The sequence below is a fragment of the Podarcis muralis genome, chromosome 1 (genome assembly GCF_964188315.1).
Source record: "Podarcis muralis chromosome 1, rPodMur119.hap1.1, whole genome shotgun sequence".
Taxonomy (NCBI): domain Eukaryota; kingdom Metazoa; phylum Chordata; class Lepidosauria; order Squamata; family Lacertidae; genus Podarcis; species Podarcis muralis.
Genome location: NC_135655.1, coordinates 33,822,045 through 33,847,189, shown reverse-complemented (window position 1 = coordinate 33,847,189; position 25,145 = coordinate 33,822,045). Strand labels below are relative to the sequence as shown.

The window sequence follows — 25,145 nt, the reverse complement described above, 5'->3', positions numbered from 1 at the left end:
TTGTAGGTCAATAAGGACGTAGTCACAGGTGAGATAGAAGAGAGGTAATGGAGAGCAGGTATTATGTTGTGCTCTCTCTCTCTCCAGATTTAAATAAGTGTTGTGGAGAAAATCAGCACTAACTAGTTTTGATGCTTTCTAAACTACCCCGTCCTCCAGAGCTTCCATCCGGTGACAAGCAAAAGAGACATAATTGTAGCGCTGGGAAAACAAAGCTGCTAGTACCAAAATGCTTCTTTTAAAAAATAAAATTCAAAGAGAATCAGCTGGGGCATGTTCCCAGAATGCAGTGAATAACTGCTAATGAGTCAATTCAGATTATGGGGAGGAGGAGAAACCTGATAATAAAGAACAGAATAAAGTACATATCGATTGCACAGAGTGTGAATGTGCATGTGCAGTTTATTTTGCTCCAGGGGAGAAAAGACCACTCTGTAAGCCCCTCAGTGGGAGTATCTTGGAGATAAAAGTTTTTGGAAATTTTCCTTCATGGTTTTCGCCAGCTGAGGTGAGGTAGCTAAAGTGTTGGACACTAGGCCTTAGGAGGCCAGGGTTCAAATCCCCACTCAGCCATGAAACTCACTGGGTGACCTTAAGTAAGTCACTGTCTCTCGGTCCAACCTGCCACACAAAGCTTGTTGTGAGAATAAAAGGAGACATGGGAGAAGTGAGTACGCCATCTTGAGCATTTTGGAAGCAAGGTGGAATAAAAATGTAGTAAATAGGTAAACAAACAGGCATAGCCAGTGCTATTTTTCTAGAAAAAGAGCTACCAGAACTCACCATGAACGCCTCCCTTGTTCTCTTATAATGGCAATATAAGGTGCTGAAACTGAGTTCTGTTGAGTTCTGGCTGAAAAGAAAGCCCTGGGCATAACAGTTTCAAAGTCATAGCATTAACTACCAGAATGCTCCCAATTATTCTCATATTACTGTAAAACAAAAGATAGAACACCCCTTAAGAACCATAGAAATGTAGAGTTGGCAGAACTATAGTCTGAGCTCCTGCAATGTAGGAATCTCAAATAAGCATCTATGATAGATGGCCATCCAACCTCTGCTTAAAAACCTCCACGGAAGGAGAGTCCACAACCTCCCGAGGGAGACTGTTCCACTGTCAAACAGCTTTTACTGCCAGAAAGTTCTTCCTGATGTTTAGGTGGAATCTCCTGCTAAACAGCAGTATTCAGCTCTATTGTGCCAGTTATAGGTGCCCTTGGGGGTGCCTACTCTTGTCAAGGCTGATTGTGTGTTGGAGGCTGACTATTTCCTTACCAGGAGCACAAGGATAGGCAAGAAGTGGTTGATTGCTTCAAGCTTAACCCTAAGAGAGTCCAAAGGAAACACTGCAGTGATCTGGAAATAGGTTCTTTTGAAGCTACGCCATCTCGTAGGCCCCTAATTAAAATGCACATTACACATTACACCTTGAAAAGAGCTTTGATATACAGTAAATCCCCTGACTCTACTAGAGTCTTCTGTTAAGACTTCTGAGTCACCCCTCCTAAAGATGACTTATTCCTGGAGCTCATAAAAATGCCTTTAAATGACAAACAGTTTGAACTGCAACAAGTGTGAAATACTTTCAAGGCATCTGGGGGCATTTCAAAGAGAAAAATATTCCATACTTCTCAAGAGTTGATGATTGAGTTGGCCTATTGATGGAGACATTATAGATTTCTGGGAGGGGAAAAAAAACACATGCCAACATATAGATTTCCAGCAAATGCACTTAGTATATATACTTGCCAAGTGATGTTAGCTCTTTCCTTGAATATTTATGGGGGAAGTATTTTGTTGTTATTTCAGTGACAAATAGTCCTCATCTTCTTTGCTGTACCCCAAGATACAAGTAAATTCAGAAAGGGTTATAGATCACTCGCATATAACAGTCTCTGTGAAAATGCTCTGTGCTCCATAATCTCTTGCTTAACTGGAGCGCTGCTTTAAGCAAAGCTGTGTGGTGTAAATCACTCATTTTCCTCCCTGAGAACCTCTCTCCCTCTGGTGTCTCAGGAGTCTGCAGTAGATCTCTCACGGGAGTTATGATTCTGATCCCAGCTGTTCTGAACTGCAAGCAAGCTTCTCCCAGGCTTTTACTAGCCCTGACACAACTCTCTGGGGAATTACAGTAGTGCTTGCTCTAAACCAGGAGCTCTGCAATGTCCCTTCACATGTGCACTCAACCCCGCGAGAGGCGGTGATTCAGTTTGGTAAAATCACTCACAGCACAGGGGCACACATGTGAAAAGCAGAGCCAAATGTGTGCAGCATTTCACACAAATCTTTCCCACCAGGTCAACACTCTTACTTCTAGTGGTATCTGATGGTGTAAGAAGAATTTTAAAAAAGCTTTGATTGTTGTTTTCAGAGAGTGAGTGTTCCAGAGTGCCTACCTTTCCCTATTTATTAACCCCACAACACTTTTTGCAAAAAAACCCAAAAAGGTGCTTTATTAAGGATGGGGAAGAATAACTGGTTGGGGATGAAAGAAACTGGAACAAGTTGCACAGGAAAACATGTGGTCTGCTGTTGATTCCTAGTCAAAATATACTGTGGTTGTTCTTCAAGCATGGAAGCCTCTTTCAGGCTGGATTCCTCTTTCACAACATTAAGGTCTTTTAAGAAGCATCAGTAGCTCCACATGAGCAGTGTTCCTGCTCTTATCCCACTGATTCCCATGACTGGTCAGTTGACTTCTTTGTCTACAGAGAGAGGCGGTATTTCATACTGGTGACTGAGCTACAAATCAGGAATTCCCTGATTCCAATCTTACCTCTTTAATGATCTCATTAGGTGGTCTTAGGCAAGCCGCTCTCTTTCAGTCTCATTTCTCCCATCTGCCATATTGATGAGAATATTGACTTACCTTACAGGGTTGTTGTAAGTATAACACGAGAATGCACGTGAATACTTGGCTGATAAAAGCACTACTTGGTAGTGCTGTACAAATATTAAATATTATTTATTACCTTTATTGTTATGAACTGGCTGGATGCAGAGGAGTGGTGGGAGGCAACAGCTATGGAACCCCCAAAGGAACCCCCAGGAAAAGAAGGCTCAGAGCCAGGGGTGAGACAACGATGAGTGGTCAGAGAGAGAAGACTGGGAGGAGGAGGTGTCAGAAGCTAAAGAGGCAACAGGGTTTAGTGAGCAGGAAGAAACTGAGGCAGAGAGCAGTCCTGATTCAGAGACTGGAGAGGAGGGCCAAGAGACAGAGATGAGGCTGGCTGCTGAAGCATCCAGGAAGTCTCCCCCTCCTGCTGTGGTCAGCTCCCCTCCTGGTCTCCCAGAACACACAGAGAAATGAAAAGAGCAGAGGAGAGATTGGTTGCACATAGATGCAGTCTCTGATTGCTTGGGGGAAAGCTTAGGCAGCTGGGGGACAGCAGAGACCTTCACTCCTCGCAACTGCCTCATACTGGGAAGAGTTGCGGGAATCACTAGGCCTGTGCTGTTTTGGTTTGTTTGAATAGTTAACACTGACACCAGCATTTTTAAAATCACTGATCTATACCTGACTCTGGCTCCTGACATTTATTGAAAAAAATCCACTGTAGATCAATGCTGTTACTATAGTGCTCAAGTCTTGCTCTGAACTTATAGGCATGTGGCTGGCCACTGTGGAAACAGAAGGCAGGCTAGCTAGGCCTTGGGTTTGATTCCCGCCCCCTTATTACTGATGCACATCTCAATCTGCAAATTTTCCTTTTTCATGTGCCTGGCTGATAAAAGGAAGCAATGTGATTATCTTGTCATTGATGACTTGGGATAAATTATGTTGTAGCTTTTGCATATGTACACCCGAGGACCTTCCAATGTAGGAATGAAGACTTTATTCCACTCACTGGACGTGAAAGAGGGTGGAATAAATATTTGAGGAAGGTCACCCTATTATCTGACAACCGAGGGAGGTGAATAATTTTCACAGCAAAGTTTTGGATAAAGTTGAAAGCGAAGTTCTGACAAGAGAAGGTTCAAGATGCAATAGTCAAGCTGTGAGAGAATCAGAGCAAACTAAATTCTTAAAATGACATTCTGCAGCTGAAGTTACTCGCATAGCAATTTGCATTTCTAGAATACCAAACTGTTAGTGGTGCTAGTGGTCACTTCGTGGAGAAGGAAAGAGACTGTCTACATTCCCAGAGGTCCTGCATTTGTCAAGGCTGAAACCTGGAACTGGAAACAGATTCTGAGACCCAGCTAAGTCCAGCTGGCTTTCGGAGGGGATGACAACTCAAGGTCATGTTGGAAGCAGTCCTTCCACACACCCCTTCCCGAAAGAAAGAAAGAAAGAAAGAAAGAAAGAAAGAAAGAAGAAAGAAGAAAGAAAAGAAAAGAAAAGAAAAGAAAAGAAAAGAAAAGAAAAGAAAAGAAAAGATCCGCAGCCTTCTGTTTCTCCAGCAGCAAGCAGGGTTGCCAGAAGCATGACTGCAGCTGCATGGAAATAAATTGGGGGGGGGGGGGAGCCGCTGTAGAAAGATGTCGCCCGCGTTTCTTCCCTGGGCTCCAGATCCGAAAAAGAAACCTGCGGCTGCTGCTGGACAGCTCCCCGGCTGCTCCAGTTAGAAGCCTCCGATTAAGTTGTCCTAGGAAGATACCCTGAGCTCATTGGCAAAGCACCTCCTAGCAGAGTCGCGGCTGCTTCAGAGCTGGAGGCTTCCTCATAGTTAGTTTGCCTTTTCCTCAGCGGAATTACACGGCTGGGGAAACGGGATATCCAAAGAACGGCAGCGGGTCGGTCGAGGAACTGGCAAGATACTTTCAGGGGCTTCTTTTCAATAAAGCGAATCAAGAGCAGGATCGTTGTTCTCACTAATTTTGATTGCGAAAGGGTTGCCTTGTTGTCTATTGGAGTCCCCCACCCGCACCTCCCACCCATAGGAGCCAACTCCCTCTGGCCACCCCCCAATAAAAGTTAAGGGGCATTGCCATTCAAGTAGTGGGTGGGTGTGCTCCGTCATGGGATCGATTATGCGCCCCCCCCAATATTTTATTCAAGTTGGCACCCCTGCTCCCACCCCAAGAAAGGAACAGATGGAGATTCGGTTGTTTGCTGGGGGGGGGCAAACTGCACCTCAAGCCCACCCGCTGGCGAAGGGAAGAGGCTGAGCTCCAGGCGCCTCCCAGCTCCCCCACTCAGCCCTTCCACATGCGGGGAGCTGGGATCCCCTGAACTAGCGCTTGCTGAGGAGACTTTTCCCCGCGCGTTTGCCATCTGAGGCAAGTTCCGAAGAAGGAGGCTCTGCTTGCCCGGGAAGGTGAGGCAAAAGGGAAGGGCGCCGGGCCGAGAGGTCAGTTCGGCGGGGCCAGGCACCTGTGGGGGCCGCTGGGCGGGAAATTCGCTGAGGTAAACGGCCCCACCCCCACCGCCTGGCGCAGGCTGGGAAAGTGGCCTCCCTCCTCCCCCAGCTCCGATTCTCCCGCCTTTTCCAGTCCTCTCCCTCGCCCCCCTCCCCGCCCTCTCCTCTCCCCTCGCCTTCCCAACTCCTCATTGGCAGCCCTGGGCCGGAGAGAGGATGACGCGCGGGCTCCCCAGAGGTGCCTGAGGTATAAACTCCCGTCGGGCACGCGGAGCCGCCGGTGGAAAGGGAGCGCTGCCGTGGGGCGTCGCGGAAGATGCCGCGGGGGTTCCTCGTCAAGCGGAGCAGGAGACCGGGGGGCTCTTACCGGGTGCGCCCCCCTCCGGGACTGCCCCCCGCGCCCTGCCCCGCGGAGGAAACGCCCCGCGTCCCGGCGCCTTCGCCCGAGCCTCCTCCGCAGCAACAGCTGCTGCCTCAGCCCAACGCCCCGCTGGCGGCCGTGTGGGGCGCAGGCACCTCGGACAGCGCCGCCGCCGCCGCCGCCTCAGCCGCTGGAGAGTCTCAGCGCTGCGCGCGCTCTCCCGCCTCGGCAGAGTCCTTCCCTGCGGGGCCCGCCTTGGCCGCGGCGGAGAAGCTGCCTCTGCTTCCTCGCACGCCGCTGCCGCCGCTGCCGCTGCCGCTCTCTCTGCCGGCCACGTCGGCGCCGCCGCCGCCGCTTTACCCGGCGCTCAAGCGGGCGCCCCGCGCCAAGGCGCCTCCGGCCAAGAAGCCCAAGGCCGTGCGCAAGCTGAGCTTCGCCGACGAGGTGACCACGTCGCCCGTGCTGGGCTTGCGGATCAAGGCGGCGTCGGAGGGGGCGTCGGAGGGGCCCCGCGGGGCAGGCCCGCCGCTGCTGGGCGAGTTCGTGTGCCAGCTGTGCAAGGAGCCCTACGCCGACCCTCTGGCGCTGGCGCAGCACCGCTGCTCGCGGATCGTGCGCGTCGAGTACCGCTGCCCCGAGTGCCACAAGATCTTCAGCTGCCCGGCCAACCTGGCCTCGCACCGCCGCTGGCACAAGCCGCGCCCGCCCTCGGCGCCCGGCCCCGCCCAGGACAAAGAGAACAGCCGCGGCCAGGCCGGACCAGATCAGCACCACGGCGCCGCGGACAGCTCCTGCTGCCGGGACCCGCCGCCGCCGCCGCCGTCCCGAGCCGCCCAGCAGCAGCAGCAGCTCTGCCCGGGCGGCGAAGCGGGCGCCGCCGACGGCTCCAGCCTGGGCGCGTCCGGCGGCGAGCTCTTCCTGTGCCCCTATTGCCACAAGACCTTTCGGCGCCAGGCGTACCTGCGGAAGCACCTGGGCACCCACCAGGCCCCCGGGGCGCTGGGCTACGGCGGGAGCCCGCCGCCTGCGCAGCAGATCACGTTCCCGTGCCACTTGTGCGGGGCGCACTTCCCTTCGGCGGACATCCGGGACAAGCACCGACTGTGGCACGCCGTGCGGGAGGAGCTGCTGCTGCCCCTGGGGCAGCCCGAGGGCAGCGTGGCGCACGGCGAGCAGCAGATCTTCTCCTGCAAACATTGCCCCTCGACTTTCTTCAGCTCGCCCGGCCTCACTCGGCACATCAACAAGTGCCACCCGTCGGAGAACAGGCAGGTGCTCCTGTTGCAGATGCCTGTCAGACCGGGTTGCTAGATGGGGGGTGTGTGTGTGTGTGTGCGCAAGTGAGGGGGTATGTGCCACCGACTCGAACCGCTTCTTTACCAGACTTGAACTATGAAAGTGCCAGTTGTTCAGACTGACCGATTCTCCAGTTAGCGGGAACCGATTTATACGATAGAATTCTTTCGCCCCCTAAGCCTTGATCCTCAATCCCTGATGGTGGAGACCCGAACGAATCCTATCCGAACTGTAATTCCTATGGAAAATCGCAGTGCATAGCCGAAGAAAATCACTAGACTTTAGAAGTACGTCATGCCAAACGTTTTTAATGTATGAACACAAGTTAGCCTTACTGCCTTATGAAAAGGTAGAGTGCACTGTATATTCTGTGAATCCAGTTTCCACGTACAGTACTTAAAACTTGTCACTTCAACAAAGCGAAAGGGAAAGCGAGCCGTCTATTTGAGGCGGAGTGGGAATCACCCCTTCCACTACAGGACTGGAAAATGTGACATTGCTTTAAGTGTGGGTGTGGGGTGGAGAGACATTTTTCTGTGTACTCGAAATACTATAGCCAAACCTAGAGCCATCTGTGTGCCTGCCTGCGAGTAAAAGCTGTCTAGGGAGAATGGGGGCCTGAAGGATTTTATTCTGGTCACTCCTGTCCCTAGGATCAAAGTACATTCCGATATTGTATTTAACAAAAAATTATTAATTCTCCAGGAGAACTAGTTAGCCCTCATACTTAATTAGTGGAATCTGCTTCTCCAGCCTCTGAGGGTTTAAAGAGTTTAATTTGCTGTGAAGTGTTTTATTCGTTGTATCTTGTATTACAACACTGTCTGATATTTGTAGAAAGTCAGCGTGCAGTCCTATTATATATACATATAAGTACATATATAAATATATACATACATACAATGTGCAAAGTTCCCTTTGTCTGCTCTTGCTCATTGCTGGCTATTAAATTCTGGATTGATGATTTTTTTGGTAGTTTATTCTGCCTATGTTCTGAGCATCTTGTTCCACTCTTTTAATTTAAAAAAAATATGATATGCAAAAGGGAGCGCATACAAAAAGAGAAAGCAGGAAGCTACTTTGAAGTCCAAAATGTTCAGCCAGAATTTCAAGATTCATGAAAATTGTTCAATTAGTCAAACAAAGCATTAGTCTTTCTTTTTAACAGCCACCCCATCCTACATGGCAAACCAAAGAGCTTCAAAAACAGCTTGCACTAACGCATAAGGATCAGTTGTTAAATGTACAAGTCTAATAGTGTACTGGATTACTTGAGCAGACATCTTTTTGGACCCCAGCCTCCAAATCTAGTAACCATTTTAGAAATTCTGGTGGTCAATTCGCTCTCCAACTTCTTCACTGATACATTTGCTGGAAGTCCACTTTTGCAAACCTCTCTGTAGATAAGCGGCAATTTTTATTGATTAAATTTGCATAGTCCTTTGTAAATTGATACTTATAGCTGGATTTAACTGTTGTGCAGAAGTATTGATCGATGGAAGATGAGATACGGAAAGGCAACTTCATTTTAACTAGGGTATCATTAGTGAAATTATTTTGAAACTTGAAAAATACAGCATGCTATGTGACCAAGTATGTAGAAGTTAAGTATTTCTACATACTTAACTTTTATGAACTAAGTTAGATAATGATTTTACCTTAATGGGAAAAAAATTAAAAGCTTTTTTTTAAGAGAGTTTCCAAAGAGACATTTTACTGTCAAGGAATTGTCAACTGCTTCAATTTTAAGCTGCTATTATAATGTAGCTATTTGAACTTGTTCTACTTTGGAACCCAAACAGGCATTCATTATTATTATTTTTGCAAGGATGTTTTCAGCAATATTAATTCGACATTGAATTCTTCACTTCGTACAGCATTATCAATCCACTTAAGCAAAATTTATTGAGCCAGAAAGGAAGGATTTAGGCAAGCATTATCTTGGAACTACGAAGTGGGACTAAGGTGGCAATCCTATACACTTGGAAGTATCACAGAACTTAATATTTATGTGCAGGATTGCCCCAAAAAGGGACTGTGAATTAAACTGTCAATTAAGACGCTTGCTGTAAAAGCTTTGCAATCTTACAACCATGAGCCATTCCATGCCTGCTCTCCACTCTCCTCATGAAGCTAATAATACTGTGATTGATTTAAGCAATCTTTCCAATATTTGCAGTGGAATACAGAGCATACACAGGTGGTAAGAATAATTTTATTGTATTATTAAATAGCATGTCTTTTTTCAACCATTACAAATTTGTATATACTACACGGTGAACAAATACATCAATATATATTTCTATAGTTGCCCAGGTGAAGGACAGATATTTACACATGCAGTTAGTACCGGTGCCATGCTACATTTTGTTAGAGCAGAATATGGCGAACAACATAGTTGTATTTTTTCGGTATGAAAATACGTCTGGGGGTAGTGGGAATTTGGAGTGGAATGTGTTTGTGCATACATCTGCCGCTACAAGGGCACAGTCCCTTTTTCTCCCCAGTAATGGTACATAGCTCAGAGCAAATGACTGACATGGCAAAGTGCTTGAAAGTATGCATATCTTACAGATAGACCAAGGGACAGTTTTCAGAAGAGAAAGGCTGACAGTGGCCATAACTTGCATCTGGAAAGCAAATACTAGCAGGAGAGTAGAAAGCTGTTAGCATTTCAGCACTGGGATCTTGCTGTGGTGCCTGTCCAGCAGCGAATGACAGTAAGAGAGATGGTGATGGGCCTCTGTTTACTTGAAGGGCTTTAATTCTTATCACATATATTCTCTGTACATAATTCTGTGTCTCCTAGTGACCTTTGCAGAGGACTCCAGAGGTGCATCTTCATTTGAATAGTACATTCATTTGCAAATGGTACTTTTTTATTTAGAGGGTAGTACAAAAAAAAAACAGAGAAACATGCCTGCAGTCTCCAGCCCCATGTGTGGCTAGCAACAGACCCAGAGGTTAAAACAGGGTCTCACAAGGAAAGGTAAAACAGGTGCAGAAATGACCCTACACTGACAAGTTATGGAAGCAGGAAATTAGATAAAAATATTCTAACGAAAGCCAAGATATTTTCAGTTTGAAATAAAATTCCAATAAGGTTTTCTAAAATAAACAAACAAGTGGACAAATGTGGGACAAGAATTCCATACAGAGGGGAGACAAACATCTCAGGAAAAGGGGCTGCAGGCTTCACCCATTCTTAGGTCTTGTTGGCTGAGCCAGAGGAGCGCCGTAGTTTCATGGACATGCGGCTCTTGCTAGTCCGGGGAGAAATGGGGAAGGCTAGATCGGGCCCGTCCATCTGCGCTGCTGTTGGAGCTTCGGACGCCTGAGTCTCTGGGTAGGAGCCTATGGGAAACAAGAAGACCCCCATATATGAGAACAATCTGCTGGTGGTTAGGAAAGAGCAAGTCCCCAACAAATACCTGCCCCTTCTTTAGACACAGAAGAAACCATACTAGCTCATCTGCTACAATCATTAACAAACCCATTCCACTCTATATGAGTGGAAGGCTGATGGCAAATCTAACTAAGCTCTGAAGGAAGGTCAGAACACAGCAAGAGGCTGGGGAGATACTATACAGGACTGAGGTTGGCACCCATTTTCTACTTAACACCCTCATCACATGAATTCCTACAGGATTCAACAGGGCAGAAGCGTGAATAGATCATGCTAGCTGGATGCACTACATGGTTCGGTATCTTTGTAAAAGGAACAAGATGAATCTGAGACAAACCCTTCCCACATATAGGCCCCCCAAAATAAGTTGCAGGAACAGCAGCAAAGGAGTTAGGTTGATAAGATTTATTGCAGTGTCCAGACTTCTATGAGAGATGCAAAACAGGTCAGTGTTTTTCCCCTAAGCATGCTCCGTGTTCAGCCTTCAGCTGCCAGAAAGGAAAGACAATTCTTTCTTAAATCTACCTAATTAATGAAGCTGTGGAAGATGAATTCTTGTATGCATTTGTAAAGATCTCTCTCTCTCTCTCTCTCTCTCTCTCTCTCTCTGTGTGTGTGTGTGTGTGTGAGAGAGAGAGAGAGAGAGAGAGATCTGTGATCAGATATTTGTTGCCTATCAAATATACATTGTCAATTCCAGCCTAAGTTCAGACTCCTTTAGCTATATTTTAGGAGCTACATACATTCCATTGGTTCCCTATTGTAAATGTAAACAAAAAAAGTCCAACCTTATTTTAGTACTATGCATGTATTTGGACATATAGTTTGTGCCCTTGCCCTTAGAGAAAAGCTTTTGTTCTAGCGGATGTTCACTAACGGAAGCAATTTTGGCTGATTCCATTTGCATCCGCTCATTCTGCTCTGCATCCCCCCCCCCCCCCTGGAGCTGATTTTCAGGGAGTGCTGAGGGATGCAGCAGGGAAGGGGAATCAGCAAAAATAGCATACCCTCTTCTATTAACATAGGCATCTGCTGGAAGTAAAGTGCTTCTATGATCACAACAGCACCAACTGGATTCCACCAGAAGCCAATTGCTTTTAAGGGACTTTATACACACACAACATCAGATTCATAGCCAATGGCAGTACAGAAGTCCTACTGGGCCAAAGTTTACAACAATTTCAACAGGATTCCCTTGTAATTGAGTTAGTAAATGAGTAATTTATGATAATATTTAAAATTAAATAATTTCCTCTAAGGGCATATCCACAACATCTTCATCAGGAACAGTATTTTTTTTTGCTCAAGAACAGTTTTTAAAATTTACACATAGGTCAGAATTCAAAGAACCCCATGCACAAGTGTAAAGTCACATTCACAAGGAAATGGCCAACCATCCCCTTGCAGCCACCTCACGACCTATTGCGCCAAATCTTCCTCTGAGGTGCTTTCTAACCTTCAAGAGGCATATTTTCAGAGTCATGAAGGGCTGCAGTGGGAAGGTCCCCCTCTGAAAAATCCCTGGGTTGTTCCATGTGCGACCCGTTTGGATCCTATAACATTATGAATGCTTCTGAAGCATTTGGATAAAATTACCACTTTAAAAATGACCTGAGTATTTTAGTATTACTTTATGAAAAATGCTTTGATACAGAAAACCACTTTTAAGAAAATGTTTTCACTATCTCCAAAGTTAGAACAACAACATTCATGTCCGAGTTCCTGCTGAAGGCATATAAATCTCAGGACACATTTCTTGCTTTCACTCAGCTAGATTTCCTAAAGAGGTTACTGCAAACCATCATGGCCGGGTCAGAAGTCTAACACTGCTTTTAAAGAACACTGCCATAAGCCTGATCTAATAACTCAAATGCTATTGCGTCTGCTTTGGCCAAACACTTTCTGAAACTGACAAAACCTCTGCTTTTGCTCTCCAAATGTGTGCGTTTCTTTTTATGAGCCAGGTATAGCAGCTCCAAACATTCTGCTAATCGTAAGAGTAGGAAATTTATTGCACCTTCCAGAAAAAAACCACAAAACTCAGCAGAAAAGTCCTCTTCCCTACAGGGAAAGGCTGTTTTTTAACACCCCCCATGTTAATAAATTCTATCTTGTTCTAGTTTTACAAGGAATCAAAGCATTTCAAATGATGAGGTAGAGCGTAAAAAATAATTGCTGATGCTCTGCATAGCATACCATTCACAGCTAGCGTGAAAGACCTTCCGTTTCAAGCCTTTGCCCTTTACCTTGAAGTGGCCAATGCTTTCTAGTGGTGGTTTGGGAAGGAGAAGAAATATCACACCATTTCTTTCTTTGTTGAGAATGAAGAAGTGATGAAGGAGAGGTGGACAGAAGTGAGGAAAAGGGGGAAGAAAAGATAAAAAGATAACAGGTGTGAGACGTGAGACACGGACAGCAGAGGTTGGAGGGCATTTACAGATGAGTACAGAAAGGAGAAAGTTAGAATTTGTTATGTCGCTAACGGTGCATGCTAAAGGTTAAAGAAGGATGCATTAGTATGCAAAAAACGAATCTCAACGATCAGGAAGAATACTCACCGACTACAGGTTACAAAAGAAGAAGAAAAAGGAAAAGAAAAAAAGAAAAGAAAAAAATAGTTCGATAAAAATAAGTTCTGATTCAGCAGGGTCATTGCTATAAATTACACAACCATAATGGCACAAACATTTCTTTCCTGTTTGTGAATCATTTACACATTTCTACCAAAATTATCTGCAATAAAATATTACATGGCAACAGTTGGCTTCTCCTAGCTAGCCAGTTTCCCATGAAAAAGAAATGAAGTTCTTCCTAAAATTCTTCTCATAGTGCTAAAGCATTTTCCACTGAGCAAACTCCACTGAGAAAAATTCACCAACTTGCAAAAGAAATATAAATGCTAAAGAAATACTTAGTGTGGTTTCTGGACACAGAATAATTTCTTTAACTTGGCAAGTAACTGGAAATTAATGATAATGCATTTAGCTTTAGTGAAAATATGAGCCAGGTAAGTCTGACATGTAGATGCAGCACAATTCTAGGTAAGTGTACCTGGAAGAAATTCCTACAGTGTTCAATGGGATTTACTCCAATATAAGTGTGCACAGGATTGCAGCCTTACTGTATCTGAGTTTTGTTTGATAGCAATGGGTGAGTAGATTAATACTGGGTTTCTTTTTTCCTTCGTATTTTTTGTTTCATGTGTAAGGCATTTTTGGCTTCTTTCATGTAATAAATGTTCACTTTAATCCCAAAGCAGGTGATACTAACGTCAATACTAATGAACATAAATACAAAACAAACCTTCAATTGATGAAAATGCAGAACTAGAGCCTAAAAGTGCAGTAGTGATTAATATGGAAGTTGACAAATATATATATTTTAGATCACCTGCTAGCCTTCAGTTTTAAACAAGTGGGGGAGAACTATTACATTTGCATTCCACCCATCTTACAAGGAGGTGATAAAATCCACTATCTGAACACTCCTTAGCTCTAATTACAAAAGGGATAAGAATAGAAAAGAAAGTATGTGAGGTTTCAGTATATCAACATTTAGAATGTTATAAACAATACAGACCAGAGCTAGGAAAGATATAAAAAGGAACTGAAATACAAAGGAGCATAGGTTCTTTTACTTAATAAAGATAGACTTTGGTGCAATTTGTAAATCACTCAAGTGGTGCGGTTGCAGCTCAACCATGCCTGGATTGAACAGTGCTCTTAAAACATCTAAATGATGAAATAAATAGTGCAGAGTAGCCAGGATTACATGGGCACCCATGTCATTATGAGGCCGCTGTCATTATGTCATTCAAATTACTGGAGTGGCTCTGGATCCAACCACAGGGAGGAAGAAACCACTCTGCTCAGTTTATGCATGCATTTACACAAGCAGAGCTGTTTAGATAAGGGGAAAGTATGACAGCCAAGTGGTCATGATAAAGATTATAACAAGTACTGTGGAGGGGGATTGCTTAGCAAATGTTACAGAAAATCAACATCACTGAGAGGAACTTCATGTGTAACTTCTTCCAACATGGTGATTTAACTTTTGAATTTGACATGCATACATGCAATTTCCCACTGGAGTTCATGTAACTGGCTGCAGATGCATGCCATTCGTTCACCATTTCTTGTGGCAGAAAAAACCTGTTCTCCCCCACCATACACACAAATAAAATTTAAGGCACGAACTTGAATGTGAGCAGGTTTCAAAACGAAATGTCTCTCAGATTACATAGATTAAATATTGCTGGGGGATATTGCATAAATGCAGTACTTTCTCTCTCTAGAAAAATAGGTGACTGTACTCCTCACGAAGTTGTTACAGTAAGTACTGCACTTTTTAACAACAACAAAAGGAGGTGCCAGTACTGTGTACCCTTGAGTACCTCCTAAAAAAGCACTGCATAAAAGAGGATCAGATAAATACACAGCGTATGTCTATCAGTGGCCTTGAACCACGATAACCAGAAATATATTCTGTACATCTCTGATGCCAGGGACTGGGGGAATCTGTCCTATTTATGAACCTCTGAATGACCAGTTACACGAGAACAGGCAGAGCTATATGGACCTCTGCTCTGATAACCCTTTTATTATCACCATGTAATACTAAGTGGTTGCCAATTCCTTACTTGCTTTGGACATGCCTGAACAATCACACTTATTATGAGTGATAGTAATGGGGCTTCCTCTTCCTCCTTCCACTGCAGCCCCTCACACCTCCCAACCATCCAGAGCAGATTTCGGGGAGTACGCAGGGGCCTGCAGTCCTACTGGGCAAGTGGAAGTCTGTTCTACTTGTGAAGAGATACAATTAACTGTCACTGTATATCAGAAAACATTTAGTATTGTGCTGGATGTCTAACAGCTTTTAGTTTGGTTTCAGCTAGGTGAAAAACCCAAACCCTCAAATACATGAAATAGTTAACTTGTTCAGTGTTGTATAAGAAACTAGTTGGGTTGAGGAGGACAGGTCACAAAATACAGTTTCATAACTCACTTTTAATACTATTTTATAAACAGTTCCAAATTGCTTGAATTCAATTTATGTGATAGATAAGAAGACCATATCATCACATACAGAAGTCAACATTTTAATGATGATGATGATGATGATGTACTACTTATACCCCACCCACCCAACTGGGTTCACCAGCAGACTGATGACTGGTGTTCAGAATCCTTATTCTTATCCATATGTTAACATAAACGTTAAATAAATATAGTGTCAGTAAACACATTGTCTCATCCTCCCTGGTGACAGGAACTCATCAGCAGTTCCTACTCTAACCTTTGTAAATGTGTCAGCAGTGTGTGCAGGCTGGTAGCCCAGTTTATAACCACAGTTAAATACAATTAATTGTACTGAAAGTTGCAGCTCCATCTAAAAAAAACGCATACAAATGCTTCCTTGGATTTTGTGCATATTTACTAACGAAGGGAAAGTGATGTTTCCCTTGATAAAGTCAGCCTGCACTCCCTCCTATAATTTCATTGGTTGCAGCTCAAAGTTTCAGTTTGTTCAATAATTATCTGCATATACAATTTAGAAGAAATACTTAGAATTATTATGAAGTGATAATTCCTGAGGTTATTTTTGTTGCTCTTTGAAAATACGTTTACAATTATATTTGCACCTCATTTTCTGGGGAATCTGACCAAATTATCTATGCATGCAAGTAATTTTGCCAGAACGGGAACTCATCACTTAGCATACTCCAAAAAGAATTTAGAAGGAATAATGCCTTTTCTATTTATTACAACCGACAGATTTAATTAAGCTGCAATCCCATACACACTTACCTAAGAGTAAACCCTATTGAATTCACAGTGAGATTTATCTTTGAACAGGACTGTGTTGTTAAATCTTCTAGGGTTGCATTTTTTAACCTTTTATTTTCTGAGGGGAATAGTGCTGGCTATCCATCTTTTTTAAAAATACTATTTTATATGATAAAATCTGTCCCAGCAGCTGATTAATAATCTGTCCAAGATGTTTAACCATGAATCTATCATTAAACCAATTTCAACTTCTTATGATTTCTGAGTCACCACATTTACTAGTGTATTCCCACTGCCAATATCTCAACATTTGACCAGCGTAGTTCTTAAATATTTGCCTTCCTTTGTTTCAGTAATTTATTTCAGTAATTTACACCTTTCATTTACCATATCAGAAATAGTTACACAGTTATATCAGGCTGTAATACATCTGACTGTTTTGCACAGGTTTCCCACCCCAATCGACATTTGTATTTCTAATATGATGAGAGAAACTTTGATGTCTGGGGAGAGAAGTGTTTGGAGACCCCTCCAGTGGGAGACTGGCATATTTCCTATTAGGTCTCATTTCTATGGACTCCAAAATAATCGGGCATATTACATAAAGGTAGGCAGATGGAAAGATGATGAAAAATATTTAAAAAATAAGAAAACCCTTCAATAGTCAAGAACCTAAATTTTTTTAGAACTATGATCTACATTACATTCTTTTCCAACTTCCCTGTTCATGGAGAGATGTACTATCTGACAGAATATTTCTCATACATATAAAAACATACTACCTCCAGAAGAATTTTAGCCTTATTACCCTGACATGTCAACACAAAAGAAAGAAACTGAATCCACAAATTCTTTGCATCTAGAAGGCTCTACATGCAATTCCTGGCATCTCTGGTTAATGGATATTAGGTAACAAGAATGGAGAGACTACTTGAGGCCTTTACAGTTGCCTCCAAATAATACTGGACATGATGGTCACTGAGCTGACTCAGTGTAAGTACTCCATGCTCTTTGAATACCAATATTCAGCTACAGATGGCAGCTTCCAGGTATTTCTTCCATATAAAAAAAACAACCAAACAAGCAAAAGCCATTGTAACATTAAGATTTAAAAAACAGGATGGCAATGCCATTTTAATGCACTTTTAACAACAGGCATCATTATTACTTATCAGACAGCTGTTAAAATGTTTTTAAAAAATAGTTTTTAAAGAGTACCTCTTGAATTCAGAAGAGGAGATAGAGAGAGGATCACTCATTCATCTCTCCAACTCAGCACTTTACAACTGATCTTACTGAGAAGCTATTTCAATCCATCTCAGAAAATATGCACCTGAGCATAAATTGTGAGGTACTCTATTCACTAATGGAGGAAGGCAAAAGCTTATGAAAACATATTTCTGTCCCTTATACACAAAGAAGCAGGAACCATAAAATTAGCTCTGCTACATATCACTTGGTCAGAAGCCTTTACAATCACTAAAACACAGATATATAATTTTGCCTGTTTAAAATCAATTGGTGGACTTAATTAAGACAAAATAAGATACTAAAAATCACCATTAGGACCTTTTTGTATGACTTTAGTATTTTTAACTACTGCCTTAATTTTATTTTTATTCATGAATGCTGTTGTTGCTTTTCACTCAGGCATTCATTTTATTGTGCTCCTCTGTTTCTATTTCCTGTTCACATTCAGATAAAAATGATAAGCACTGGAAGGAAGTGAAAACATACAGCTTTGGAGCCCAAACATTTTATTTATTTATTTCCTCTAAATCATATGTGCAAATCCAAATATAGCTGCATCAATCCTCTTCTGTTGGTGTCACTAGATTTCCATCTATTGTTTTCCGAAGAAGAAAACTGATCTGAGTTTTTTTTTTTTGTCTCTATTGCAAGTAGGTGAGTAATATCAGTGGTAATATTCTAATTTCTGCTTCAAGACAGCGTAACAGTTTGTCAGCAACAAACAAGTTATTTCTCCCTTTCCTTTCTCTGTTATATTGAATTCTAAAAGTATGTGCTAACATCAAAGAAAAGCAGTACAGGGTACAAGGCACACCACTGTCACCCAGTACTAATTGTTCATGCTGAGAAACAAAAGGTCAGACACAATCGAGTGTTACTAGCTCAACAGATGTCTCTCCCATTAGTTCCCTTAATCCCAGAACCACAGTGTTAGTGTTTCATGCAGACCTGGGGTTAGTAAAGACTACAACTTGAAAAAAATGTAGTGGGAATTTCTCAATCAGTGTGAATTTCTCTTTCTTTTAATGGTAGAAAATAAGGGCAATCAGGAAAGTTTGCATACAACGTGGTTACAAGCTTAGAGCTTTAGTAGAAGATTAATAAGAACAGAGGGGTTGTTTTTTTTGGACACTTTGTCTTACCTTCTGATAAACAGAACTGATATTTAATGATCTAAAGAGGGGAAATAAAATAAATGATATAATCATCAGGAGTTCAAGAAATTATTTGTACAGGTAGGCCTTGAGTTATTCTAGATACCTTCAGTGATTATTCTAGATTCTTAGGGGGCAATCCTATGGCAAGAGTTATTGGGATGAGCAGATTCAGGTACAGCAGATCTCTGGCTCAGCTGGCTGCTTCCCAGTTCAGATAGGCTCGGCTGGCAGTAAGCCCCCAACCCTGGCTCAGCAGAAGATATGCTGTCGTAACTTGTTCATTCTGGCTCAGTTGGGGCTCAAACAGCTGAGATGACTTTGGCTGAGCCGAGGCTGGTATAAGTCCCCCCCAAAGGGGCATTGCGGGGGTGGGACCAGAGAGCTCCAAATCCTTGGTCTGTTCAGCTCTGTCATGCGACTTTGCAACCTGGCATAAAACACAATGGTTTTCCTACTGTCTTCTGTTGAATGGCATTTGGATCTGCTGTAACCTTACGTCGGCCTAACTTACACCGACTTGCTTTTATGCTATCTTCTTGTGCATAGGATTGCTCCCTGTGTGATTGTTTTATTAGTAACTGAAAATGCAGCATTGTATATAGAGGATTAAAAAAAAATTATAGGGGAAATTGACTATGTAACCATTCATAGTTTAAAATTAGAAAGTGGATGAGAACAGCAAAGCTTTCAAGGTTCCCAAATGAAGACTAAAATCAACCTTTCTTGAAGATAAAGTGCATCAACTGGGCTTACAGATCAGTCTTTAGATTGAGGAATCAAAGGTATCTAGGAACATTCATAAATAAAATGATGGTTTATTATAGATCAACAACTGAGTAGTTGTATGTGAGCGCTCTAATTTGATAGACGAAGGATACAATTGTATTTGCCCAACATGCAGCTTCCTAAGCATGGAAATCTAAATAATATTATTTTTTAATATTGGTAGTTTGACTAGAGATACTGCATTTTAAGTGTTATCAAACAGAAATCTAGGCATTTATTGCATTCTTACCGGTTTCAGAGGGCAAATGGTGGCAAGGTGCTGGACAGAAAACCTGAGCTGCATAGTCCTCAAAAGTTGAAGGATCAAGATGGTGCTGGACAATGGTTTGCAGATATCGAGCTCTTTCCTCATAGCTAATTTTATCCAAAAGTTAAGGATCAATTTAAAGTTCAGAATAAAGCAGCCAGCATGACATTCTGATCAATGACACAACCACGTTGTTTCCTTTTAACCAATCTATTTATGCATATATTAATTTTATGATTCTAATTCAGAGCTTTATCCCTACCTATTCTGAAGGCTGATATATAAGAGAGACCCCCTGTAATTATACAATGTTTTAAATGAATATGTTCAAAAGATCCCACCCTAAGTTCTTGCCTCTCACTTGAATGTGCAGTATCACACCATCTTTCTGTACTGATCTACCCATCCTCTTGAACCTAGAATACATTAGCTAAAACTCTTTATTGAGTTTGAAAGAGTTCAAGGTTCCCCAGAAGTTCTTCCTGTATGACTAATAACCTAATATATCACCCTTCTGAAGCTGCCCCAAAGGCAGTGAACTCTTATATAAGTTCTGGAAGGGCTAAGCCACACTCACTGTCCAATGGAGATCAGAGTCACAGCAGAAACTAGAACAGCATCTTCAGCTTATGCAGAAGTCTTTAGCAGGTATTATTCAACTTCCCATTGCTCATACAACAGCAGCTGAATAAAAATGCTGGAGAGGCATATCTCCAATCCCAATGGTGGTCATGGTTCTTGCTGGAAGCAACTTCCATTATCAAAGATTATTCCATTATCAATAGTAATTACACAGAAATGAAATGTGAAAAACCTTCTGAATGCACCTCTTGTCAAAGGAAGCAAAGTAATTAAAACAAGTGACCATGCTTCTCATACTTTCTCAAATGGGTTGCATGTTATCTTATAAGCAAGGGTTTACAAAACCCTTCATAAAAAAAAAACAACCCTTGTTGATTAGAGGAAGTATGAGAGAAGCAAGGTTTCAGTAAATACATGTTACAAAATAAAATCCCCAGAACAGCACCCAACAGGGTCTTTAAAAAATATCAGTGCTCTCAATGTTAGATTTTAATATCTAAAACTTAGTACTAAAAAAACACAGATTCAGAACGAAAAGTCCATATTGATTTTCACTTAAAAACAGCCTTCCCCATAATCCTCAAACAAATTAAACTGTTCAGATAAACACCTAGCTAAATCTGTGTATTAGGAAAAATAACTGGTCAATTATGCTATTGAAACAAGTAGGTATATTTGCAAAATGGCCATAGCATCCCTGTACCAGCGAAGAAAGTGTCTGCGGGACATTGACAGCAAAGTATTGTACTTCTTCCTTTTCCCCTACATCCTCTTTTGCTGATAATATTGACAAGAGACCAGTATCTTGAAGTGTTGTTGCTTTTGAAGAACCCTCTCCAGGCTTCTTGTTCCAGAGGGCCTGATTTTACCGTTAGCACAGAGAGAGTGAGAAAGGGAGAGAATATTTCTGCTGTTCATGAAAGCAACTATGGAAATGGTTGTCAAAATGTAGAACAGCAGGCAGCAACATACAATTATCAAGAAAAAAATACCATGCTGACTTTGTGTCATAGGCTGATTTAGTGGGATTCGAAATCAGTTACTTTCCTCATACAATTTGTAGAAGTTGTCTTGCTGTACTCATTGGATTATTAATCTTTCTAAAAACGGGATTTATTTATTTTTTGCATGCATCTCTTTTGGCTATTTCTACTGAAGCAATGTCTTCTAATGTCATTTAAATGTATTTCTTTCAGAAGACGAGAAACACTTGGCAGGAGTTCCATTTACTTATTTTTTCTACAAATGAGACCTATGAAATCTCAACAAAGAATATTCCCCTCTTTAGAGGAGATGGGGCTGAGCTCCCCTTGCTGGAAACTATCAGGTGTGTGTACGCACATGGGTTCAAGAACCATGGAACACAATTTCTGTTCGCCTTGGGGGAGAAGATAGCAATCCACTTTCACTCCATAAGGATGTCTGGCATCAGTGGCAGCAGGAAGGGGAAACTGAGCACACGCACCCAATCCTTTTGATGACAAAGGCTAATAATAATAATAATAATAATAATAATAATAATAATAATAATTTGGCTGATGGGTGGGCAGCATGCTTTGGCAGCAAAGGGGCAACTTCCTTTCATCACTAAAAGGCACTTGAAAGGAAGATGGGAAAATCTGGCTGCAGGAACACGTCTGTTCACCTGCAGAACATAATTCCTCTCTGCTCACAAATCCCAGTGGGTAGGGGCTAACATCTGCACTCTACCCCAGCCTTTTCTTTGTTAGGGACATTTCCCAGCGATACGGAGAAAGCATGCAAGAGCAATAAACACCTGTGCCGGCTTTCGGAGAAAGGTCAGAGATGTTTGTGCCCATTTTCCTGCACAGATAGTGTGTCTCTAAGATGGGTAGCTACCCTACCCTACCTTGCTTCTCTCCCTGCCCCCCTCACAGATTTGTGACTTTGGAAATGGGTCCATGAATTTTTACAATTTGAGCCCCCTTGGCTTAAAGCAAATCACCTCCAACAATGCAGCGTACTCATTCACTACATATCAACTCTTTCTTCGGCACCATAGCCAAATATTCTTCCTACCATTAACCTTTCTTGCAACCAAACAAGCAATTCCTCCCTTTTCCACCTTGAAAAATACCCTTCTTTGATTCATATAACCCCATTCGAAAAGCCTTGACTTATCTTTGGAATGGGGGAACTAACAATGGGTTATAAGGAATAGTATAAACATTTTAGGTGCTTACTGATGTACAAAATATTAAAACTAATAAAGATTCTCTCATTATTATATATTTTTAAAGAAGAAGAAAACATACTAAACCCACACTTTTGTCCACTATATTTCAGTAATTAAGTGGACTGTGCAGTGACAATAATTTTCACACCTAGGACGCAAGTGTGCGAAAAAAAAGAAAAAAAGAAAGAAAAAAAGGAGCTTTGACTTACAATAGGTAGCCAAACCCAAACTACTTCTATTATAGATCTTCATCAGATTCATTGCTTATGCTCATCTGTCCCCTTAAAACAGGGTTGCAGTCCAAAAATTGCTTTTGAAAACACCATAAATAGCAACATTAGGACACGGAGGAATAGAAAACCCTTTTGTTGTGAAGGTTCTTAGGTTGTGGGACATACACAAGATTGAGCCTTAACACAGGAGAGTAATATAGCACAGTTTTTAAGAGGCTGTATATAAGTGGTAGAGGATGAAACTGATGGTTGAAGTCTAAATAATACTACATATCTCACAACTTGTTGAAAAGCACTTTTTTCCATTGGGGGAGATTCACAGCTGCTGAATTTTCTGCAGTTAATAGAGTCCTTTGATTCACAGCAGTGCCCCTTGCACAAAAAATACTGGCCTTTGTGTATTACCAGAAACTAATTTTCTATTTGGCTGAAAAGGGAAAAATTGGGTTATTGCTTCTCCCTCCTACAGAGCTTTTCATTATGCCTGATGCACTCAACTTCTAAGCTCTTCTGAGAAAAAAAAATAACTGAAGAGGCAAGAGGTAGAAAAATGAGCTTGTTAGCACATTAGAAGTGAAGTATCTTGGTGGGCCCCAGAAATTCCCAGTGGTGTGTTAACTTATCACTCTATGCATGCTGGCACTGATAGTCTCCCAATTGAGCACTCTCTTTTCGCACCAAAGGTGCTGCCAGGAAGCAAAGGCTGAAGGCCCACAGGAGAACAGCCTGCTATCAAAACAAGCTGTTTTTAAAAGTCTGTTTGAATGGGTAAAACGCTTTATGAAAAGCAGGGTGGAGACACCTACCTACTTTTAAAATGCTCCTGTTTCAGAGGTCTCTAAATGAAACCTTCTAGGTTTAGTATATGTATAGTACGTATACACAAATAGGACAGAAGTGAAGTTATTATTCGTATTAATATTATTTATTAAATTTCTATCCTGCCCTTCACTCGGAAGATGATAGGTTTACAACATGAAAATACAAAATGGGAACACAAAATGCATGATAAAACCAAAACAAACTAATAACCTCCCTCCCACAAACATATCTGAAAGGCCAATGCCCTTTCAAAGTTAATGCCTTTGATGCGATTGTGTTTGCACCTTGAGCTCCACAGAAAGGATGTACACAGCATCTTGGGAGTTGCTGACCATCTTCTCTTACGGAGGAAAAATGCTTTGGAAAGCATATCTAAGAGAAGACAAAATACAATGCTTCCTTGCTAGCATTCAGGAAAAACGGGCAAGAATTTTGCAAGTTCTCCCTTCATAAGAGTAAGTTTCTGGGCACCCTGTGTTGGTCCAACAAAACCCTTGCATACTGAAAAACCTCCATTTAAGCACCAAAACAGCATGGCCTTGAAGTACATATGAAGGTAGCCAAAGTCAATCTTATCCTTATTCCACAAACTTCACATACTACAATCTAAACAACAAAGTGGGTAGCATTACAGATTCTAAAAGCCATCTTTCTTGTGACCTTAAGTTCAGAGCTTGACTTCGTGTTCTGCTTTGGGATGCTCTTTTAGCTTGTAGCTGGTGTAGAAAGGCCTGTTTATCAGCTGATGGGGAAGAAGCATATTTTTGCTTTATAGTGTCGGGTTGCATATAATTTAAATTACCACACTGGTTCATCGTCTGCCGCATGCACAAGACGGGCTGAAAACCCCCTCTCAACAATACCACCCGTGCTATACATTTTAAAAAGCAGAGGCTGGCATATAAGGATGTCCAGGAGGAAAATGACAGAGGAATTTTCAGGAACCACTTCCAACCAGCGACATTTTCTTTTCCAGTTCCCGAGTATCTTCCAGAAGTGGGACTGACCCAAAATATTTTGCTGCCTGATGTGGAGAAACAGTTATTACTCCCTGCTCCTCTGCATCAATGTGCACAGTACCCAATCAAATTACTTTGGCCCCTGAGGTAGAAAATCACCAAAGGACTCCGCTCCTTCCATAGCAGTTAAAATACAACAATAAATTAATTAAACTAACAATTTGCTGCCCTCTCATGATATCTGAAATCAGGTGAGGTGGTCGCCTCATTCTGCCTAATAGTACGACTGGCTCTGAGTTTGGGTGTAATAGCAACTTGTGAAAGGAGTAACTTGTTAAACAATGCTTGTAATAATTCACATCTCTCTTCCTGCCCTCTGCTTCCCCTCATCTGCTTCTTTTCCATACAAGTGATATACACCCAATTTCATTTGTTTTAGACATTTCGAAAACTCTCTCTATAAAATTAATTTGAATACAATTTAAAATCCAAAATGAAATGATAAAATATACAAGAGGAAATCTTTTGGATCCAATCAACAGGTGACATTTTTTGTTTTGTTTTTAATTTAAAACAATACTAAATTATACATGCACAGGCTGCAATCCTATACATACTCACCTCAGGAGAAGTCTAGTTAAATTTAATGGGACCTCTTTGTAGTGCATAACTGCACTATTATACTTGAAAGCAGGTGCCTTGGCTATTTCATTTTTGCAGAGTGTTTAATTATGCATTTTCAGCTTCAGGAATCTT

General features: G+C 42.1%; 2 protein-coding genes across 16 annotated transcripts in view; one reads left to right on the top strand and one right to left on the bottom strand.

Annotated features, from left to right (window-relative positions):
- Positions 1–5,523: 5,523 nt before the first annotated feature.
- Positions 5,524–7,924, top strand: INSM2 (INSM transcriptional repressor 2). Its single transcript, XM_028720681.2, has one exon. The coding sequence runs from the start codon at positions 5,620–5,622 to the stop codon at positions 6,973–6,975; it is 1,356 nt and encodes a 451-aa protein (XP_028576514.2). The 5' UTR covers positions 5,524–5,619; the 3' UTR covers positions 6,976–7,924.
- Positions 7,925–9,159: 1,235 nt separating this feature from the next.
- Positions 9,160–25,145, bottom strand: part of RALGAPA1 (Ral GTPase activating protein catalytic subunit alpha 1) — a 119,902-nt gene continuing 103,916 nt past the window's right edge. For 8 of the 15 annotated variants that reach the window (XM_028720528.2, XM_028720550.2, XM_028720575.2 and 5 more), the window contains 3 exons: positions 19,579–19,703; positions 12,563–12,677; positions 9,160–10,314 (listed from right to left, as the gene is read on the bottom strand). In XM_028720528.2, coding sequence (XP_028576361.2) covers positions 10,224–10,314; positions 12,563–12,677; positions 19,579–19,703 — 331 coding nt within the window. In that variant the 3' untranslated portion in view covers positions 9,160–10,223. Of the gene's footprint in view, positions 10,315–12,562; positions 12,678–18,548; positions 18,580–19,578; positions 19,704–25,145 lie in introns of all 15 variants that reach the window. The other 7 variants (XM_077925883.1, XM_028720564.2, XM_077925885.1 and 4 more) reach the window with 3 other exon arrangements.

Excerpts from the sequence above, each read along its gene's own strand:
- INSM2 (XM_028720681.2), top strand. The coding sequence starts at position 5,620 with ATGCCGCGGGGGTTCCTCGTCAAGCGGAGCAGGAGACCGGGGGGCTCT.